The sequence below is a fragment of the Perissodus microlepis genome, chromosome 2, assembly GCF_051167445.1.
Source record: "Perissodus microlepis isolate ML-2025 ecotype Zambia chromosome 2, ASM5116744v1, whole genome shotgun sequence".
NCBI lineage: Eukaryota > Metazoa > Chordata > Actinopteri > Cichliformes > Cichlidae > Perissodus > Perissodus microlepis.
The window spans coordinates 10,184,284-10,204,324 of NC_140462.1; the positions used below are offsets into that span (position 1 = coordinate 10,184,284).

Here is a 20,041-nt window from a genome sequence, read left to right on the forward strand (position 1 = left end):
GCTTTTAATGTCTAGTACAGCTAAACTATGCTAGCACAGTGATAACTTAACCTAGGACCTTCAGAAAACTGCTGCCGTGTTCACAGATAGCAGTTGGATACTCTTGCAGCCAGTTCTTCTCAAACAGTAACACATCTGTAGCATTTTCATAGTGTTTCCCTAATCTAGCCATGTGTTATAAATAGATCATCTGTTTATGTGGATCAAAGTGTGGAAAAAGGCCCAAAGGTTAATATCAGGAGGGTTTGTGTGTCAGTTATGTCACACAATTTGCCCCCAGCATGAGTACACCTTTGCTTCAGTTGCCAACATTTAGCTGCAGTTCAATTCAATTGAACAACAGTTGCTTCAAGGTGCTTTATATTGTAATATAAAGACCCCACAATAATATCGCAACAAGAGAAAAAAGCCAACAATCAGATTGCCTCCCTAAGAGCAAGCACTGTGGTGACAGTGGGAAGGAAAATCTCCCTTTTAACAGGAAGAAACCTCTGGCAGAATCAGGGAGGGCTGTAATCTCGATTTGACACTATATAAACTGATGTTAGCCTGTATGCATCAGCTAATACTTCACATTCATTTGAACAACCTTTTCTCTGCATACTGTTTGAGATAAGAATCAGCTGTGCTCTCAGTACGTTCTGAAGAAGAAGGACCTCTGTGGAGGTGAAAGTGTAACAAGAAAAGACTTTAGCCAAAGATCTTCACACTCCACACTGACCTCAGATGGCCATAATGTAAGTAGATGAAGGGATTTAAAAAAAAAAAAAAAAAAAGCAAGGGGCAGGTGCACACATACACACAGAGAGACTCCTTCATTCATATTTAGATACAGAACGGAGGAAAAACTGCTAGTTATTTTCCTTTTTCCTATATGTGAATAACAATAATTGGCAGTACTTAATAATCAGTCAAGGAATCACTTGTCTTCAGGTCCTGACACACAATTTCAAACAGTCTAAACTTTGACCGAGACATAGCAACACTTGGATACTTTCTTTTTAATACATTCTGCTGTCAATTTGGTGCTTTGCCTGGGATCATTGTGCTGTTGCATGATCCAGTGTCGGCCAGGCCTTAGCTTTTGACTCTGGAATACTGTGGTCCACAGAGGAGTTCATGGTTGACTCAGTGACTGCAAACAAGTCCAAACCATCACACATTCACCACCGTGCTTGACAGCTGGTAGGAGGTATCTGTGCTGATACGCTGTGTTTGGTTTTCACCACTTGTGATGCTGCACTCTATGACATCTCAGCATTAGCAAACACCTGAATGCCCCAGACCAACAAATTGTCAAGACTTTTGCAGAGTCCTGCAAATTAAAAAATTATGAACATTTTTTCAAGATTATTTTAGACAGGTTGTTTTAAAGTGCTTTATAAATAAAGTTGATGATGATGATGAACTTATGAAAGAACAACATTTGTTCAGAGTCCTGATATTATTCTTTTTTTAAATGCACACACTGCTATTCTGGCTAACAGTTTGGAGTGGAGTTTGATTTATTGGTCAGCATCAGAATAATCAGGAAAAAAATCTGATTTTCCTTGTTTAAGATTTTGTGGCACATCTGAGATGTTTTTCATTCTTCACATTGCTGTCAGGATCAGATCAGTGCGCTGTGCTTGTCCAGAGATAATCCTCTGGCTCCATCATGTGCCCGTGAATGTTAATGCAAAAAACTGTCATCCTCAACCTACTTAAGGTACTAAATGTTAATGTTAAACTTTATTGATCCCCAATGGGAAATTCTAGTTTCATTTGCTGTTCTGGAGGAAAACCAAAGGTCAGTCTCAGCTAGATAACAGCACCCGTGGCGCTGTTAACGGTTTAGTGTCTTACTAAAGGACACTTCAGGGGGTGAGTGCGCTTGCTGAGACAGGTGCTTCAACCGAGACAGTCCTCCTCGCCCCACAGTCTGGAAAAAGTGTGTCACAGAGAGCCGTGAGTGCGCAGGTTTTAATTTTGAGCAGATATTCACATATTCTAATGAAGCTGGAGGAAGGCTTGGCTCGAACAAAAACCTGCAAACTTGCATACCCTTGGGTCTCATAATCCAGCCTTCGCCAGCTGTGTGACACACTTACAGCTACGGCAACAACTGCCACACGATTGTCTTGAATCTAGTTTAAAAATGTTGAATTATCACCTCACCGTTGCAAGCTTGTGCCGCTCAGTTTTACAGTTTTAAAAACCCACGCCTGTCTATAGAGAGCCACAAACCGAAGATATCTTAGAAAAAGTATTGAGTGATTCTTGTTCACTGAAAATATTGATGCTTTCTCCACATCATCAGGTGGGGTGACAAACATGCTTTGAGATTTATTTTACAGTATCTCACAAAAGTGAGTACACCTCTCACTTTTTGTAAATATTTTATTTTATCTTTTCATGGGACAACACTGAAGATATGACACTTTGATGCAATGTAAAGTAGTCAGTGTACAGCTTGTATAACAGTGTAAATTTGCTGTCACCTCAAAATAACTTGACATAGAGCCATTAATGTCTAAACCGCTGGCAACAAACGTGAGTACACCCCTAAGTGAAAATGTCCAAACTGTGCCCAAAGTGTCAATAATTTGTGTGGCCACCAGAGATGGGCAGTAATCCAATTACTTTTTTCAAGTAACGAGTAAAGTAAGGGATTATTATTGCAAAAAAGGTAATTAGATTACTGTTACTTTCCCGTAAGCACGCTGCGTTACTAAAACAGATTTTTTTGCGAGAATGTCTCATGACAATGACGTAAGCGAGTGCGACGCAACAGCTGTGTGCAGATTAATAATGGATAATATAACGAGTGCGGGAGAGAGTATGACCGTGCAGCGTTTAAAGCGTGGAAGTACTGACCTTACTTTGAGTTTGATTCTGTAAAAAGTGACAAAAACATTAGCCTCCGCTGCTCACTGCGTTGGAAGAAAACTTCTTTTTACAGCAAAAAAACCCCTAAACTTCCAAGTAAGCACCGAGTACGCTGCCACGTAATGGGAAATTCAGAGAAATTCGCGGATTCTTCCACCGACCGCTGCGGCACACCTGCACCAGGGCAAACATCCGCCTGCCCCACTCCCGCTATACAGGTGAAAATAGAGCAACAGGACCGCTAGTCTTTGATTTTATTTATTTTCTGCTGTGTTTCACTTGTATTCATTTGAAAGACTGAGTGTAAACACAAAAACCTATTTTATTTTTTTATGCTGGAATGTGCAGAAAATAGGTTTAAATGTTAAACAAATTTCTTCCAGCCAGAGAATGTTGCATATAATTTAATGTTTGCTTGATGCATAAAGTTAAAAGATTAAAACTAATAAAACAAATTTTAAAAATAGACTTTTTCCATTTGATTAAAGTTTATATGGTGGATTATGCAGAAAAAGTAGAATTGGGCTGAAAGATCTATTGCTTTCTTATCTATTCAGGTTGTAAATCATGTTTTTAAAAACTAACTAAGTAACTAATTACTTTTGAAAATAAGTCATCAGTAAAGTAACAGGATTACTTTTTGGGGGAAGTAATCAGTAATTAGTTACTGATTACTTTTTTCAAGTAACTTGACCAACACTCGTGGCCACCATTATTTTCCAACACTGCCTTAACTCTGTTGGGCACAGAGTTCACTAAAACTTCACAGGCTGCCACTGGAATCCTCTTCCAGTCCTCCATGATGACATAATGGAGCTGGTGGATGTAAGAGACCTTGCGCTCCTCCACCTTCCATCTGAGGATGCTCAATAGGGTTTAAGTCTGTAGACATGGTCTTTTTGGAGGTGTGTCGGGGTTGTTATCATGTTGGAATACTGTCCTGTGGCCCAGTTTCTGGAGAAGTGATCATGCTGTGCTTGAGTATGTCACAGTACATGTTGGCATTCATGGTTACCTCAGTTAACTGTAGCTCCCAAGTGCGAGCAGCATTCATGCAGCCCCCAAACAATGACATCCCACCACCATACTTGACTGTAGGGAAGACACACTTGCCTTTGTACTCCTCACCTGGTTGCTGCCACACACGACTGACACCATCTGAACCAAATACATTTATCTTTGTCTCATCAGACCACAGGTAATCCATGTCCTTAGTCTGCTTGTCTTCAGCAAACTGATTGTGCGGTTTCTTGTGCATTATCTTTAAAATAGGCTTCTTTCTGGGATGACAGCCATTTGATGCAGTGTATGGCATATTGTCTGAGCACTGACAGGCTGACCCCCCCATGCATTCAACCTCTGCAGCAAAGCTCACAGCACTCATACATCCATTTTCGAAAGACAACCTCTGGATAAGTCGCTGAGAATGTGCACTCAACTTTGTTGGTCAACCATGGTGAGGCCTGTCCTGAGTGGAACCTGTCCTGGTAAACTGCTGTATGGTCTTGCCTACCTTGCTGCAGCTCAGTTTCAGGGTGTTGGTAATATTCTTATAGCCATCTTTATGTAGAGTAGCATTTTTTTTTCCAGATCCTGAGAATTCTTTGCCATGATGTGCAATGTTGAACTTCCTGTGACCAAATTCAACACACCTGTTCCCCATTTGCATCTGAGACCTTGTAACACTAACGAGTCACCAGGAAGGGAAAACAGCTGATTGAAAATGTCTAAATTGTGCCCAATTAGGGGTGTACTCACTTTTATTGCCAGCGGTTGAGGCAATAACGGCTGCATGCTGAGGTATTTAGAGGGGACAGCAAATTTAATTCAGTTAAGCTCAATTCAATTTATACAGCACCAAATCACAACAACAGTTGCCTCAGGGCACTTTATATTGTAAGGTAGATCCTTTCAATAATACATGCAGAGAAAAACCCAACAATCACATGACCCCCTATGAGCAAGCACTTTGGCAACAGTGGGAAAGAAAAACTCCCTTTTAATGGGAAGAAACCTCCAGCAGAGCTGTGTATCATTACTTTGTTGAACCAGGCTCAGAGCCCCCACTCTCTGAGCCTGGTTCAACAAAGTGATGATACACAGCTCATCATCAGTGAGGTGGTGGACTAGAGGAATTTGAGAAAAATGAATGATGGGGGTCTCTTACAAGTTAAAAAAAAAAAAAAAAAAAAAAAATCAGTATGGGCAGACCGCACTTTCGCTTTTCAGAAGACAAAATTGCTTCATTTTCTCCCAAGTTATATAAATAACTGACAAATTGCTTATAACATTAAGCTATAATATAAAATATAATCTCTGACTTTCTTCCTTCATAATTAAACCTTTGAATTATATTTAGCGTATAGGAGTCTCAACACAACAGGTCAAAGTGCCCTTCACCCTCAGCGTTTCTGAGATCATATTCGCAAGAATGGTACAGATGGAAACCACCACAGAATGACTCCGACTGTGTGGAGCCGTGAGAAAACTATATATAATCTGAGCCAGTGATCTCCTGTTGGCAACATCTGTAACATCTGATGAAGTCACCAGCCGAGGAAGAGGAACAGAAATACGCAAGTGTTAACCAAAACCTGAGAAAGGCTGGGAGGCGGGAGGAAAAAAAAGCAGGCACGACAAGGAGAACAGATATAGAATTTATTTTCCAATATCCATTGCAAAGAATAAGAGGTGACACGGCTTGAAACAGATAATACAGAATTTATTTTCAACCAGAAGTAGGAAAATACATAGGTAGGTGTAAAGGAAACGAGCAGAACCTGTAGTCAAAGAAAAAAATAAAAATATAAGAAACGAAAAATAATAAAAACTAGACCAAAGAGAACTGAGAGGACGGCTAAGGGGGTACAACGGAAAGCATTGTTTACCATTCAGTTTCATTTTAAAACAGTATGTGTTGATTTGAAAACAGCTGCCTTGATTTCTCATCTGGGTTAATGGACATTCTACAACATTGTGCAAGTGTTTTTGTCTTTTTTTTTTTTTTCTTCCTTTTTTTGCTGGTATTTCATGAATGGTAAACAATAGTTGGTCCAGTGCATAAACACAGTGACACAGATCAATATATGTACTCAGCTGACTACAGATAAGACAATCCTGATCATTGAACAACTACCACTAAATTGGCAGGGAGAAGGAGATGAGTAAATATACAAGATGGATGATAAAAGGAGGGAAAAAAAAAAAAAAAAAAAAAAAAAAAAATGCTGTTCAGGTAACCTGGAAGGGTAAAGATGGGAGTCTTAAAAATAATTAAACAACCACACTGTGAAAGATGAAATAGCTACATATTCCAGGTAAACATCTAAAGAAAATCTGAATGTGTTTGAATGTTTCTGGGTATTATTGCCAAGTTTTTAGGACAAATAAAAAAAAAAAAAAAAAAAAAAAAAAAGGGGGATGCATCTGAAATGAGCCGTCAGGTTGAGAATTCAAACTGAAAACGGGTAAATATGCGGTTCAGGAAAAGGACAAAAGTGCTTCGTTTTCCTTACAGCCCTACATTTCATGAAAACTATGAGCTGGATTTAAAAAAAAAACAAAAAACAAAAACCCCCCCAAAACAAAACCCTGAACTGGATCTAGACTGGAGAACTGAACTACGAGCAGCTTTGGTGTGCACCCATACAAAGAGACGCAGCCTGGGGAGAAGGTTAGAAAGAAAAAATACAGGGGAAAAAACTTTTAAAATCTCTTTACACCTAAAAATGAAACAAGGAAGAAAAAGGAAAAGCCAAAAAGTGATTAGTCACTGGGGCTTACAGGTTGTCACAACTCAGCTTTGATTTGACAAGATTCAGTCTGACGCCATCTGTGGTTTAACGAGAAATGATGAAGAGGACGTTTTTGTCAATAGTAGCTAACTAGTTTGACAGATTTAACCACTGTGATGCACGAGAACAGAATGAGATGGACTAGTAGTACTCAAATCATCACAGTACCAGTCTAGCGGCACATCATTAGCTTAATCTTACAAACATGTTTTACACCTCTCACAAAAGAATCGAAAGACACAGAAAGAAAAATAAAAAATAAGATGTTTTTTGTACTGAACTGCAGCCACTAGAAGACAGCTCTGCTGCCCTAACCTACAAGCACTAGCACTCTCCTGCTAGTGCCATGCAAGATCCAAAATAAAGCTGAAATGTAAAATAATAAGAAAAAATTAAAACTGCATATCCCTGCGCTCAAAGTCGTGCTGTTACCAATGATGCAGGGATTTGTTTTTCCTTTTAGCCCCACCAGTAAGCTCTCCATCCTTCACTGTGGGAGGTATTATCCAGAACATTCAACTTCTGATCAACCCATCAAAGACTACGTCTCATGATTTCTACAGAGGATTTGGTTTGTGATGGGATGAGTCGAACGGGGAAAGAAAAATTGAGTTTAAGTAAAAACAACGTAGCAAACATAACACCATCGTAGAATTCATGATTTACACATCAACAAACACAATTCAATCTGTTTAGAAAGGAAACATGAGATACATCTTTTATTCACACTTTACAAAAAAAAAAAAAAAAAAAGAAAAAGAAAAAAAAGAATATTAAAAAAAAAAGCTACCCTCTGAATCTACTACAATACTAATGCCATTCAGGAAAGAAGAAAAAAAAAAAAAAAAAAATACGCATTAAAAAAAATTATTTAAAAAAAAAAAAAGAGATGGGGACCAAATTTATTCTTCTTATTTAGGTGCTTCCCTCTCACTTTAAAACCTGAATTTCAATGCATTTAAAGTAATGAGATCTTTACTACAAATACAACAGGGAAGGGAGTGAGGGAAGCTGCATATGAACCTACTAAGTGCTTCTCATCTGTATAAAAGCATGACTGTTTAAGTAGCCATCTTGCTTGTGACAGATTTAATTCATTTTTTTAAAAGATGTATCAAATTCATAAGCAACAGGTTAGCCCATCCTAAGTTTGCTGACCCTCATCCCTTGTTTATCCAATCGCAGAGAAAGGAGGACCTTCAACCCTTTCCAAATTATAGAGGGAGGGGCGGGTCCACAAATGGCACTATAGCTGCAGTAACAAGGGTAGGAAAACTATACAAAGTGGTTGAGCAAAGGGGATTAAAAGATGCAGCTTGTGTAAGATAGTTGAAAGGTTAAAGTCCAAGATGGGCAGTTTAGGGTGAGAGGTGTTAGGTTGATGGACAGGCTTAGGGAGGTTTAAATTTGTGGCCGGGCAGGGGAAAGCTAGGGGCTATGCGTTTCTGGGGGCATGGAGCTGTGTAAAAAGAGAGCAAAACATGAGTGGATTTATAAAGACAGGAAACCCTACTCATGTTCCTAAGAAAAGGAGAAAGGGTTGGTAGTGAAAGCATACCTGATTACTAGAGAGCTTAATGAATAGCAAGGATATACACATCATAACATTGTCACAGCTCATAAAAAAAGGAAAATAAACATTAACAAAAACCAAAAAGGACATAAAATCTTCACAAATGTCTCAACAGTATTTAAAAATAAAAGGAGAAAAGGTTGTTCAGGCGTTCGTCGCATGTAAATAGTGCAAGACAACGTCAACTGCTACAGTGAGGCACGATGTACATATATGTGGGGTTTATATAGGTTTTGCCAGTTACATCACTATTGAGCAAGTTATAGAAATGAACAGATGTAACTCATCCTTGCGTGTCCTTTTGTCAGAAGTGATGGCAGCGGTGTGGATCAATGGCTTTGTTAATGGGCAAGAAGCAACAGTTTACTCAGTGTCTATTTACATATCAGCAAATGCCAGCAAATCATTAAAAAAAAACTGCAGAGAGAAAGGGGAAAAATATACTGATGCATTAATTACAGTTAATCTCAAGGAAGTGCAAAGTTGTGACAGCGAACGCCTTGAACAATCTCTTCTTACGTCTTTTGTACAAGCTGGTAATATCAATTCATCTCAACATTAACTGGATAAAAATTTAGCCTTAGTTTACAATACAATCTTTTTTTTTCTGATCATAATTTACTGATCATAATTTACTCTTCGTACAAAAAACGCCAGAAAACAGGTCTTTTGTGGTTCATATACAATCATGTAAAGACTGAGTCTAGATTTCTATTCTGTACAAACACTTGTGAAAAAAAAAAAAACCACGGCTTTGTGTATGGAATTTATGGCTGGGGAAAGTCACTACTGGCCTCAGTGCTACAGATCTGCCTGCAAATTACCTGTGTGGTGGGTGTGTTTATTTGTGTTTGTGTGTGTGGCGTGTGTGGAGCTGGATGGCAACTCCTGACAGTGAGAGGAATGCTGGTTTTATTCCTGTGTATCGGCCATTACTCGCTGTCCCTGCCCTAAAAGCAATCAAGACAAATATTGGTAATAGCCCCCCCCAATCGCTTTGCCCATCAGCCTAAATCCCCTCACCGCTTGGTCAAAAAAAACAAAACAAAAAAGAAAAAGGTGACGCATGGGCCACATGAGCTCCTAAGCACAAGACTAACCTAACAGCTATACAGGCTGGGGTGAAATTGTCAGCAAACAGGATGGTAGCGTCTATCAAATTTTCACATCGTGGCTTTTCAGCACTACACACCATCTGTGTGAAACATCAAACCTAAGCTCGGGATTCTTGTTTTCTAGGCATCTGTGGATTTTGGTAGCAGTACCAGGTCCAGGGTCAGAGGTGTAGACTATCTTGTAGCACCACGGGAGGCCATGACTACACAAAAGGCCTCAGCACCACAGAATGACAGCAGGAAATCTCACCTCATACGAGCTGCGCTACATCCGCCTCCTGGGATACTTAAACTACCAGCAAAAAGCTGCTCTAATCCCAACACATCTGCCTCAACAAATGTGTGTATCCTAGAAAACCGATCATGTAAGCTGGCTGCCGAAAGTCTAGGGGAGAACTAGCACAAGCAAAGGATGGAGTATTGAGACTGACAAGTCTGCTGTCTTTGCTGGTTTCAGGTTTATACAGGACAGACAGACATGCAGACCATCAGCCATGGAGCTCTTCAGTGGAAAGTAATTTCCTTCAGCCAAAAAAAAAAAAAAGTATCCCCCCTCACTCTTAAACCAAACAGTGCCCTAAGTGACAAATATGAATGAGTTACCATCCCTTCTCATTTTAAAAGACAGAAGCAAAGTGTGTAGGGTTGGTGGATCTTGAGAACAAAGGGGAGTCCAAAAACAAAATATGGTACACGAACAGGACTGAATTGAGCAGTTAAAAAACAAAACAAAAAAAACAAAAGAAAAATATAGAATATCTATAACATTATACGAAATCCCTGTCAGCCAGACCTCACTGTATGAATATTTTACAGGTTGTGTTTTTATGTCTTCCTCCTTCAGTTTGGTGGAGGGAAGAGCTGGTAGTGGGAGGAAGGAGGAGGGTTGAGAGGGAGAGGCTCCCCCTGGTGGTTAGGCAGGGTCTCACTACCTGCGTGTTGGCAGATGGAGCCCATTCACCTGGGGGGGCAGGTTGGGCAGGAGCAACTCCAGCTGAGCAAAGAGGGAGAAGTGGTCAGAGGGGATGTGTGGATGTGGGCAGCCGCTGACATTGTTCTCTACAAGCCAGTGGTGGTCCAAAGGGCCCAAGATACCTAGCACGTTCAGGTGAGGCTTCGAGTAGAAAATATAGTCGATGACACCCTGAGAAGAGAAATAGAGAAGTGACTTTTGCACAGTTTTGTGTAAGAACAGACTGGTCCTCAATATCGTTTAAAAAAAACAAACAAAACAAAAAACAAATACATTTAATATAAAAAACAAAAAAACCCCCAAAACATCACATATGTGTAATTACCTTAAAATCGAAGGTGTAGTTGGTATAAGGCATCAGGCCGTTCTCATAGGCGCTCTTTAACTTGAAGCCGTGGGTGATCCTGCCATTAGACGTGCTGTTCTTGCCATTGCAATTGAATTTGGTCAGACAGTCGCTGTAACGGAGCTCCTTGAAGTCCTTGTGTGTGCAGTCCACTCCACCAGTACTCAGGTACTCCACTACGCCTGAACAGAGAAGAACTGAACCATCAGCATTTAAAAACAAAAAACAGATGACGACGACAACTTAGCCCACTATGAAAATATTTTTAAAAATTAAAACAGGTGGAACATGGAACATTTATTAGTTAAGAAAAAATACACAGTTTGCAAAGTAATTTGTGAGACTCCATTATTATTTCAACTCAAATTTGATTATAGTAAAAAACTTATAGTAAAAATATATTGCACTACTGTATGCAGTGAGCAGGCTAACAATTCTGTTCACCACCACAAAAAGGCAAATACTGATGCAATTTATGTTTTTATGAATGCCAAACAATTATTTTCATGTATTTATCCAATTATAATCAAACCCATTCTCAATTGCAAGGCAAGAGAAAATTAGGCAAAACAAGGTTGTCAGCATCTTTAAACGTGCCATATTTAACCATCCTTTACTCGCTTCACTGAGATATGTTCGGCAGCAACAACGTTAACCAGCTGTTAACATAAACTCAGCACTTCACTGGAGGCACCTCAAACACCCTCAAACCTGCCTGGCATGAAGGGTAACGTGCCCAAGTGTCAGAAGAATAAAGCATAACCACTGAATAGGCTAAAAGTAGTCTTTTAACCACTGTACAATTTTTACTGGACAGTTTTAATTTATCATGCTTTTTTTTTTTAAACAAACAAACAAAAACCTTTGACTTAATGTATCCCTTTATTGGCAATTAGATTTTCCACTTAATAATCATGTGGAATTTATCCACTTTTTTTACTTCATGTTCTGATTTTTTTTTTTGTAAGACATCAAGCCCCCCTTAAGGGACTAAACAAACAAAATAGACCCACAAAAATAAGAATAAATAATTAAATAGATAAATAAACTGTGGCCATAAACACCTGAAGAGCAACACTGTTTGGTATTATATTTTAGTATTGTCCTAAGACAACTCCAACAGTATTATTTATTTAATTATTTAAGATTTAGAAATACACCAAATAATTATATTAGAAAAAATATTTTGTAAATGGTATGACAGATTACACTGTTAGGAGATACTAAAAGATCCTTACAAATACTTCTCTATTTTTAATTACTACTGTTTTACGTTGTGGTATTTATGCAACAAGGCTTTAATGAGTACAAAGTTGTAGAAACATTGCTCTAAGCTTTATAATACAAAAAAAAAAACAAAAAAACTTTTTTTAAATTTATTTTAAAAAAATGTTTTATTTTAATTTTATGAACAATCGGTGAACTCTAAATAAAACATTTTCGTAAGAGCAGGTCGAGTACAGCTCTTTCCTACTTACCCGAGTCAGGCAAGGAGTTGAGGTCAGCGCACAGCACCAGTGGAATGGCATTAGTCTCGCCAGAGACAGAGGACAACTTGAGGCTGCGTGTGGCCTTATCCACTATGCTTTTCACCTCTGACAGGAACATCATGGTCTGGACCAGCTTGACATCAGAATACTCTGGGTCCCAGTGCATGTGAGCATTGGCTACAAGGAGCAGCTGCTTTTCCATGCCATGGAGAGACTTACCAGCTGAAATGAGTGGCAGAGAAAGAAGGGTGGGGCATATATTAACAGGCATGTTTAACAGGGCACAGGGGTACTAAGAGCATTAGGACAAACTGAACACATTGCCCTTGGTATAATCGTCACCAAAATCCTCTGCAATACCTCTCTTGAATAAAATTCAGCGAGAAGATGAATTTGTAGTACAAAGGGCAGAACTGTCTGATCTTAACTGTCTACTCACAGGAGAGCTCCATCATCTCTTTGCGGACCTCAAGCAGTACAGCTACCCCAATGTTATCCTTTGTCATCACCCTGTTCAGCATAGCCTCTGAGCCCTCGGAGTTAGCCATGGCCAGCTGGTTAAACTCCACTGTGTGCTTCTGCACTGCACTGAACCTAAAGACCAACGGGGAAAAAGAACAACTTAAAACACTTTCTAAGCAGAGATGAGCAGAAATAAATAGAAAAGTATTAAGAGGCCCATAGAAATCAAAACCTGACTTATATTTGGCATTTCTCACATTCAGGGTTAAGACTTTGCTATTGTGGACCATCTTTTGTGCGATACTGGCAGTCTTGCCTTGGGGGGTCCAGTTCAAAATGCACAGCCTGATGAATAGAGCCTACCCACCGACATATTGTTTGCAATCAAACTAAAATAAAATTAAAAACAAAATCCATAAATATTGTATCGGTCTGAATGCTACAAAGAAATAAGCATACTTTTCCTCTGACTCTACACAAAACTGGATGGCTTTAGACTTGGGTACTTGGGAACTAACTGAAAACCGCTCAGCCTTGTTTGGGAACCCAGGTTTCATAAAAAATTTATGATGATTCACACAAAAATTCAGGTCACTGTGAAAGCACAAGAGTGCAAGTGGTTAGAAGAACCAAGATGATGATCTGGATGTGAGAGCAGCCAAATATCAATCAGGTAAGGTTTCTCATTTCATGGTCCTGCTATCAGAAGCTTTTGATCACCTTACTAAAGGAGTTCAGGACCTCAAACCTGAGAGGTTGGGGTTAAAATTATACATGAATGGTGTGTATTATATAATTATTTATTCTTTTAAACCTCACTGACTGTGTGCATTCTCTGGTAAATCACAACTTCTCTAAAAGAGACAACTGGAGGTGAGCTACTATTTGAATGCTAATAAAAGCTACATGTAAAGCTTTTCCTGTTTCTAGAACAGTTTTAACAAAATGTTAAAAGGTTTATGGTTTCAGTTTAACCGTTTGTTGCACATATTGTCTTCATGATGGAACTTTTTGACAGTGATAAAAACATTACTACTATTAGGTGCTATATGAATAAACCTTTTAGCTTTAATGCAAGCATTACTAAAGACAAACTACATTAACCACTAAAGAGTGAAACAAAACTACACATACCAAAAGAATAGTTTCACTTCAAGTTGAAAACAACAGTTAAACTTTAAGTTAAGCTAAAGCTAGATTAGCCTTTTTGGTAATTGCATTATACGGCTGATGGCATCACTGTCTGGAGACTACAATAAAAACCTAATAGACTTTCTCCTTTGAAGTGTAGTTAAACTGATAAGATATACATAGCAATACTTAAGCATAGGTTACAGTGTCCCAGTGTAATAGACTGGATTTTGAGTGAAAGGTTTACAACATGATATTTCATTTCTTTCTGAGAACTACTGCATCCACTTTGTGGACACTAGAGACAACCCAAAAGGAACATCGGTCACTCAGACAACAGCAGTAGGTGACGTCAGGTTTAATTGAGATTGTTTTATCACTAAGCACTGGCTAACAAGTATTAGTGAATATAGTGAAGCAGTTTCAATCTAATTCACCACAGGAACTCAAATCACTGCGAGCTATTCTTAAACCAAGAAATAGTTGCCACAGGACAAAAACACATACTTTTCTGTCCTGTAAAAAATTGCACATCCATCCACGTGCTTTCGATCTGACTCAGACATAGTTCTGGCTCGTGACTTTGGACTGAAGAACCCGTCATATCCTTGCTCCTTCAGCTCTGGCAAGAAGAAATTGTAGTACTGCTCTGTCTCAACTTCCTGCAATTAATAGCAAAAAACAAGTTCCAGGGTGAACAGGAAAGGCTGTTATTCATGGAAGTACATCAGTTAACCCCCTCTAAATATAAGGCCATCTGGCTACATTAGCCATCTATTAACAGGATGGGTAAGAGACAGCGTGTGATAAAATAGCCATGAAAATCTGCACAATATAATAACTAATGGTGATCTTTGGGGATGACACTGATGAATAGGAGAAACATCTTTGTGCAAGACATAATTTAAAGAGCTCCCAATTAACACTTCTTGGGGTATGTACACATTTGAAATGCAATACTATTCCCACCTTTTTATTCTTTTATATCTAAAATTTCCAAAACTCATTTTGTTTGTATGTTTTATCTGATTTTCTCTCTTTTTTTTTTTCACAAAAAAGTATAACATTTTAATTTGACGCAGACTAGAGTTTACATATTAAAGTCTTTTCTGTTTTAAAATCTGGTTTTGAGCTTACACATTTTTACAAATGTAAAATGTAAAAACTAGATTACAACATTGATAAATAATAAAACTGAAAGTGCTAACAGAAGATTCAGGTTCAAGGAAAGTAAGACAATAATATAATTTAACCTACATGTCCATTGAATAAGTATCATCTGAAAACATCACAAATCTCTGATTATTAGAACTGGTAGTCAATTTAGTACTGATGATCATGCACTAAATTAAATGGGCCAGCCTTGGAAGAGATTCCCAGAAACCAATACAAGTCTCTCCAGCTTGTATAGTTTTGCCTTTTAGCCGACATGACCCCTCCCAAGAATAGCTGCTACATCCATAACAAAACATAGTGCAAAACTAGTTTTGCTTCACTCAGTATATGTGCTTGTCTTTACCCCTCAGCGGTCCTAAGGGCTGACAGGTTGCAAAGCAAATAAAAACCCATCTAGTGGTGTCTTTATAATGAACAGGTGGCGTCAGAGCTAACGTGGTGCATTTAAAAAAAAATTAAAATAACATGGATAACAAACAAATGGATAAAAACATAATTAATTAGGCCTCTAACAAACACATGAAGATCACTAGTTCCAATAGAAGCACCTGAATATTTAGCTGCGAACAAAGGTCTAATCTAAGCACTCAACCACAAAAGAAAAGTTTGCAATTTGTTGACACTGTCCATTAAACTGAACACATCACAATTTTCACAACTGTCAACTGAACATAGTACTCTTATTAGACTGTTAGCATAACAGTTTAAATGAGATATTGTTAAAATAATGAGTGACAGAATTTTGTGTTTGTGTGTGGTCATGAGAAAATGTTTGACCAATTTCTTGGATCCATTTGATAGAAAACAAAATGGAAACAATTAAGAGACAGTGAAAGAAACTTTGACATCTCTCACCTGCAAGCTGATGATGTCTGCATTGCAGCCCATGATCTCCTGCATTATGGATTTTTTCCTGTACTCCCAGTTTAGAGCCCAAGTGGGGCAATAGCCATATAGCTGACGTGTGGCATACTTATCACACAGCACATTGTAGCACATCACAGAGAACAATGCTGAGGAGACAAACAGGAGAAAAACAAACAAAAACATCTTATCAAACTGTGCACACAGTTACAATTAAAAATTCATTAAAAAAAACAACAACAACAACAACAACAACAACAGAACCACAAATCTGCAGTTGCTTGCAACAGTAAAAGAAAATAAAAATGCTAAGTAAATCTCATCATTACAGAAAGCACCAAAATCAACTACCAGTACATCTTCAAACCAGGAATCAGATCAGCCGTTCTTTTTGACTCATTTGTTTTGCTTTGCTTCAGCAACCGAAACAATGCTTATACACTAGACTAAACACAAGTGGTAGAGCTTCTGCTCTAGAAAGAGGGGCGGCACTAAATTTCACACCAAACAGATTATAAATTTGTGCACCTTTCAGATCATAGGAAACATTCAGCATGTTTGTGTCAAACTGGGTATTTTCTTGATGATCAGATACATGCGAATGGCAGTCAGTTTATATGGGTGCAAGCTGGATCCATACTAAACTACATCCAACTTTGGTTTGCAAACTTTGTACTTTACATAACTGTAGCTTCCAGACTTGATGTCATCGTTTACAAATCCACTACCAACTGTTGTAACCTGATGACGCAGTCTTCTCTGGACTGTATACTACTACGAGGACACTTGTGCGCAGTGTACATCTTTAACAGGTCTGAGCTGTCTAAATGAGTTGCAGTCTGAACTGCTCTTTTAGGATCTACCAAATATTTGTGGTTTAAAGCCATAGTGCTCAACTGATCACTGCATTGCATACCATCCTGAAACTCACAACCACACAAGACAAAAGCCATACAGGTACTTCTGTTCAAAGTCATGTTGTGTGTATTTTGTTCTTACCCGAGGGCCGTGCTCGATCAGTTTCCTGGAGTGTAATCCACGACCGGGGTGGGGGTTGTTCTGTTGGCACTGAGTTTATGGAAAATGGTTCAGCATAGGTATCAACATGATATTGTCAAACAGTGATTTATTTAAAGAAAAACAAACAAAAAAAAAAAAAAACCCGACACACACTACATGATCTGTTGAGCCTGCTTACTGATTTACCTTTTCAGTAAAAATGACAACATATGCTGAAACTTCTCACAAAAGCAAGAGAGAGAACACTCACTGCGCTTTATAGCCCCCGCCAGATTGTCTAACAAGTAGCTCAGCAGCCTCCGCGTGCCATCAGGTTCCTGGTAGAGGCTCAGAATTTCTTGTGCAAGTGGGTTTCCTGTTGAAGGAAAAGCAAATCAGGCTAAATCATCAGTGTTTCCCCTACCCGAGACCTCCTGGGCCCCCAACTAAACATAGGAGGGAAAAAAAAATAAAATAAATGTAGACAGAAAAAAAAAGGATATATTTATTTTGTACATGTCATTACCAATGAGCATTTGTTCATTTCCGCTTGAGTCTGAACTGTACACGTGTTTAACCATGTACTTCACTGAAAATGTACAACCCCTAACCACCCACCCACACGAGGGAATTAGGATAATGTTACTCAAGTGGAACACTTGTTAGGTTACTGTACATGCAATGAAATGTTGCCAACAGGAGTTACTCTGTCTAAAACAACAGCGTGTATGACCCTATTTCAAGTTTGTCTTTAATAACAGAAGAAAATGATAACATAAACATCAGTTGCCACCACTGCCAATTCACCCTCTACTGTTGCTGCATTCTTAGAGAAATAAAAAAAAATAAAAATAATAAAATGGAGGGATTTCCAGTCCAGAATGGCTACAAAAACATTGAAGAGCCACTCACCTTTCAACCCCAGTGTTTGTAACTGAAAGAGTTTCCCCAATTCAAATGGCAGAACCCGCAACTGGTTGTTATTTAAAAGCAGTTCCCTGTGGAGGGCAGATGGGAAGTGGATCATTAGAAACTAAACTTCTAAGATTAAAAATAAATACATAAAAATCTTTGTCTTTCAAAAACATTTTCCAAATGTCGTCATTTAAAAATACAAGCATTACTTGACAGTGTTAAAATGATTATGAATGTAGCCTTTTAAATTAAAGTGAGACATTTCAACAGATGGGACAAGAGTGACAACAGTGGTAAAAATCAGCAGCTGGTCATTGCAGCTATATATATATATATATATATATATATATATATATATATATATATATATATATATATATATATATATATTTATTAAAATAAGGTATGAAGAAAATAGTTCTTTATAACCCAATTTAGGATACAGGTTTATCACTTACCTGAGAGACACCATGTTGCCGAGCTCTGCCGGCAGGCTCCTGATCTTATTGGATGAGAGATCCAGGTACACCAGGTTGTGTAGTTTGGCAATGTCTGGCGGGATGCGTGACAGTGAGTTGTCACTGAGGTGCAGGGCAGTGAGGTGGGTCAGAGACCACAGGGCTGTGCTGAGACTCCTTACTCTGCCTGTGGCGAAAACAGGAAAAGGCCAAACAGGACAATAAGTCCAAGAATCCAACGCCATTTTCACAAAGATAAATGTGAAAGAAAACTGTTCCCCATTGATATGAATAAGGTGAGCTGATTTCACAGTGGAGAAAAAAAACCCAAAACATGTTTGCAATATTTCTCTTTGATAGTGAGGATTTAGTAATTACTTGTGTGCAGCTGTGCAAAGCAATGGAAAAAAAATATGTGAAAGGAAAATAAATTTAAAATCCCCCAAATGATTTATCTACACAAGCACAAACACCGTGAGATACTCACCACTGATTTCCAGCTCAGCCCAGTATGACTTCTTCCCATTTGCTGCCTCCTCGCTGGACATAATTGTGTACATCCGCCTGGGATCCGGCGGGTCATATTTTTCCTTGGGCATTCCTATAACACTAGAGAAATAATTTATATTTTAATTCACCAACAACTAAAAGTATACTAAAAATTAAGTTCAAGCTCATAAATGTAGCCTGAAATAATCCAAAGCAAGTTTGAAGTGATGTGTCTCGCTCATCAGGTTAGCCCAGGTGACTGTAGCGACCACCAAGATGTGATTAAAGTCATAAGTTTCCGTTTACTGATTATAAAGCAATGCGTTTCCTTCATATGGAGCTGTTAAAATGTCAACAGCTCCCTATAAAGACCGTGATTTCGCTTGAGTTACATAATTTAACAGCGTAAAATAATTACAACTGTAGAGCCATATTTTCCACGCCAACTTGAAAAACTAGGCTTTTAACAGTGTGAAGCTTTAATTTGTGCAATAATAAAACCACATTTTTAAAAATTAGGTTAGCACATTTTTCCTCTCAGTGACGTTAACTGATTAGTCTAGCTTAACCTAATTAGGCAGCTATCGAACTATACATAACAGACGCTAGTTAACAAACTAGCTCGCTTGCTAACTAGCACGACGGAAAACAGACAAACAAAATTTACCAGTTAGCCGACGCTAACGCCCTTTTCAAGTGGGTAAATGGATAATACACTAAATAATATTAAAAGACACCATGCAGTCTCGCTTTATATAATAGCAAAGCACTGAGTTGCGCATAAACACTAGGCCACGCAACAACGTATTAGTTAGCTGTCATTAGCTAGCTTCCACTAGCAAGAAGCACTATCACGAAGATAAACAGAGAGGAACCCAATGCACACAAAGCGACAAAGCTGGACTTGAAAGCAATTTTGAGCTATTTAGCTTAGCTTGTGTTAGCTTATTGGCTAAAAGCTAACATCCTAATTATGTGAAGCTGACCACTTCCTATTAAATAAGTGTTATTTCGGAAAATTACGGCAGCACTTCTAACATTCCGCATAAGATTTTGGTCAATTGGGTGAAAATGGGTGAGTTATAACAGAAAGGATTCAATTTTTACCTGCAAGAGCATACCAAATCGCGAGGACGACTGCGTGTTCTCTTTTGTTTTCTAGCTACTTCTCACCCGTTTCCGCTGCTGTATCATGGCGACTGTAAGGATTTTTTTTTTCCTGTGCCGATAACGGCGCCTGATCTTATTGGTCAGCGTGTGGAAGGTCCAACCAGCTGTTGAACCACAATAAATATCAAGTGAGGAATGATGGACCATGAGATAGAGCGACAAAATACCATTATTCACTTTACTGTGGCTTATCTAGAAATCATGCTCAATCAAGCACA

The 20,041-nt window shown here is 38.5% G+C and overlaps 1 protein-coding gene across 1 annotated transcript; it reads right to left on the minus strand.

The window, feature by feature from the left end:
- Positions 1–5,512: 5,512 nt before the first annotated feature.
- On the minus strand, positions 5,513–20,015 carry cnot6a (CCR4-NOT transcription complex, subunit 6a). Its single transcript, XM_084944818.1, has 12 exons — positions 19,761–20,015; positions 18,652–18,773; positions 18,165–18,351; positions 17,704–17,789; positions 17,063–17,167; positions 16,792–16,860; positions 15,784–15,941; positions 14,260–14,414; positions 12,599–12,753; positions 12,148–12,381; positions 10,649–10,851; positions 5,513–10,494 (listed from the first exon to the last, which is right to left on the minus strand). The coding sequence occupies exons 2-12, from the start codon at positions 18,761–18,763 to the stop codon at positions 10,279–10,281; spliced, it is 1,680 nt and encodes a 559-aa protein (XP_084800944.1). The 5' UTR covers positions 18,764–18,773; positions 19,761–20,015; the 3' UTR covers positions 5,513–10,278.
- Positions 20,016–20,041: the final 26 nt, after the last annotated feature.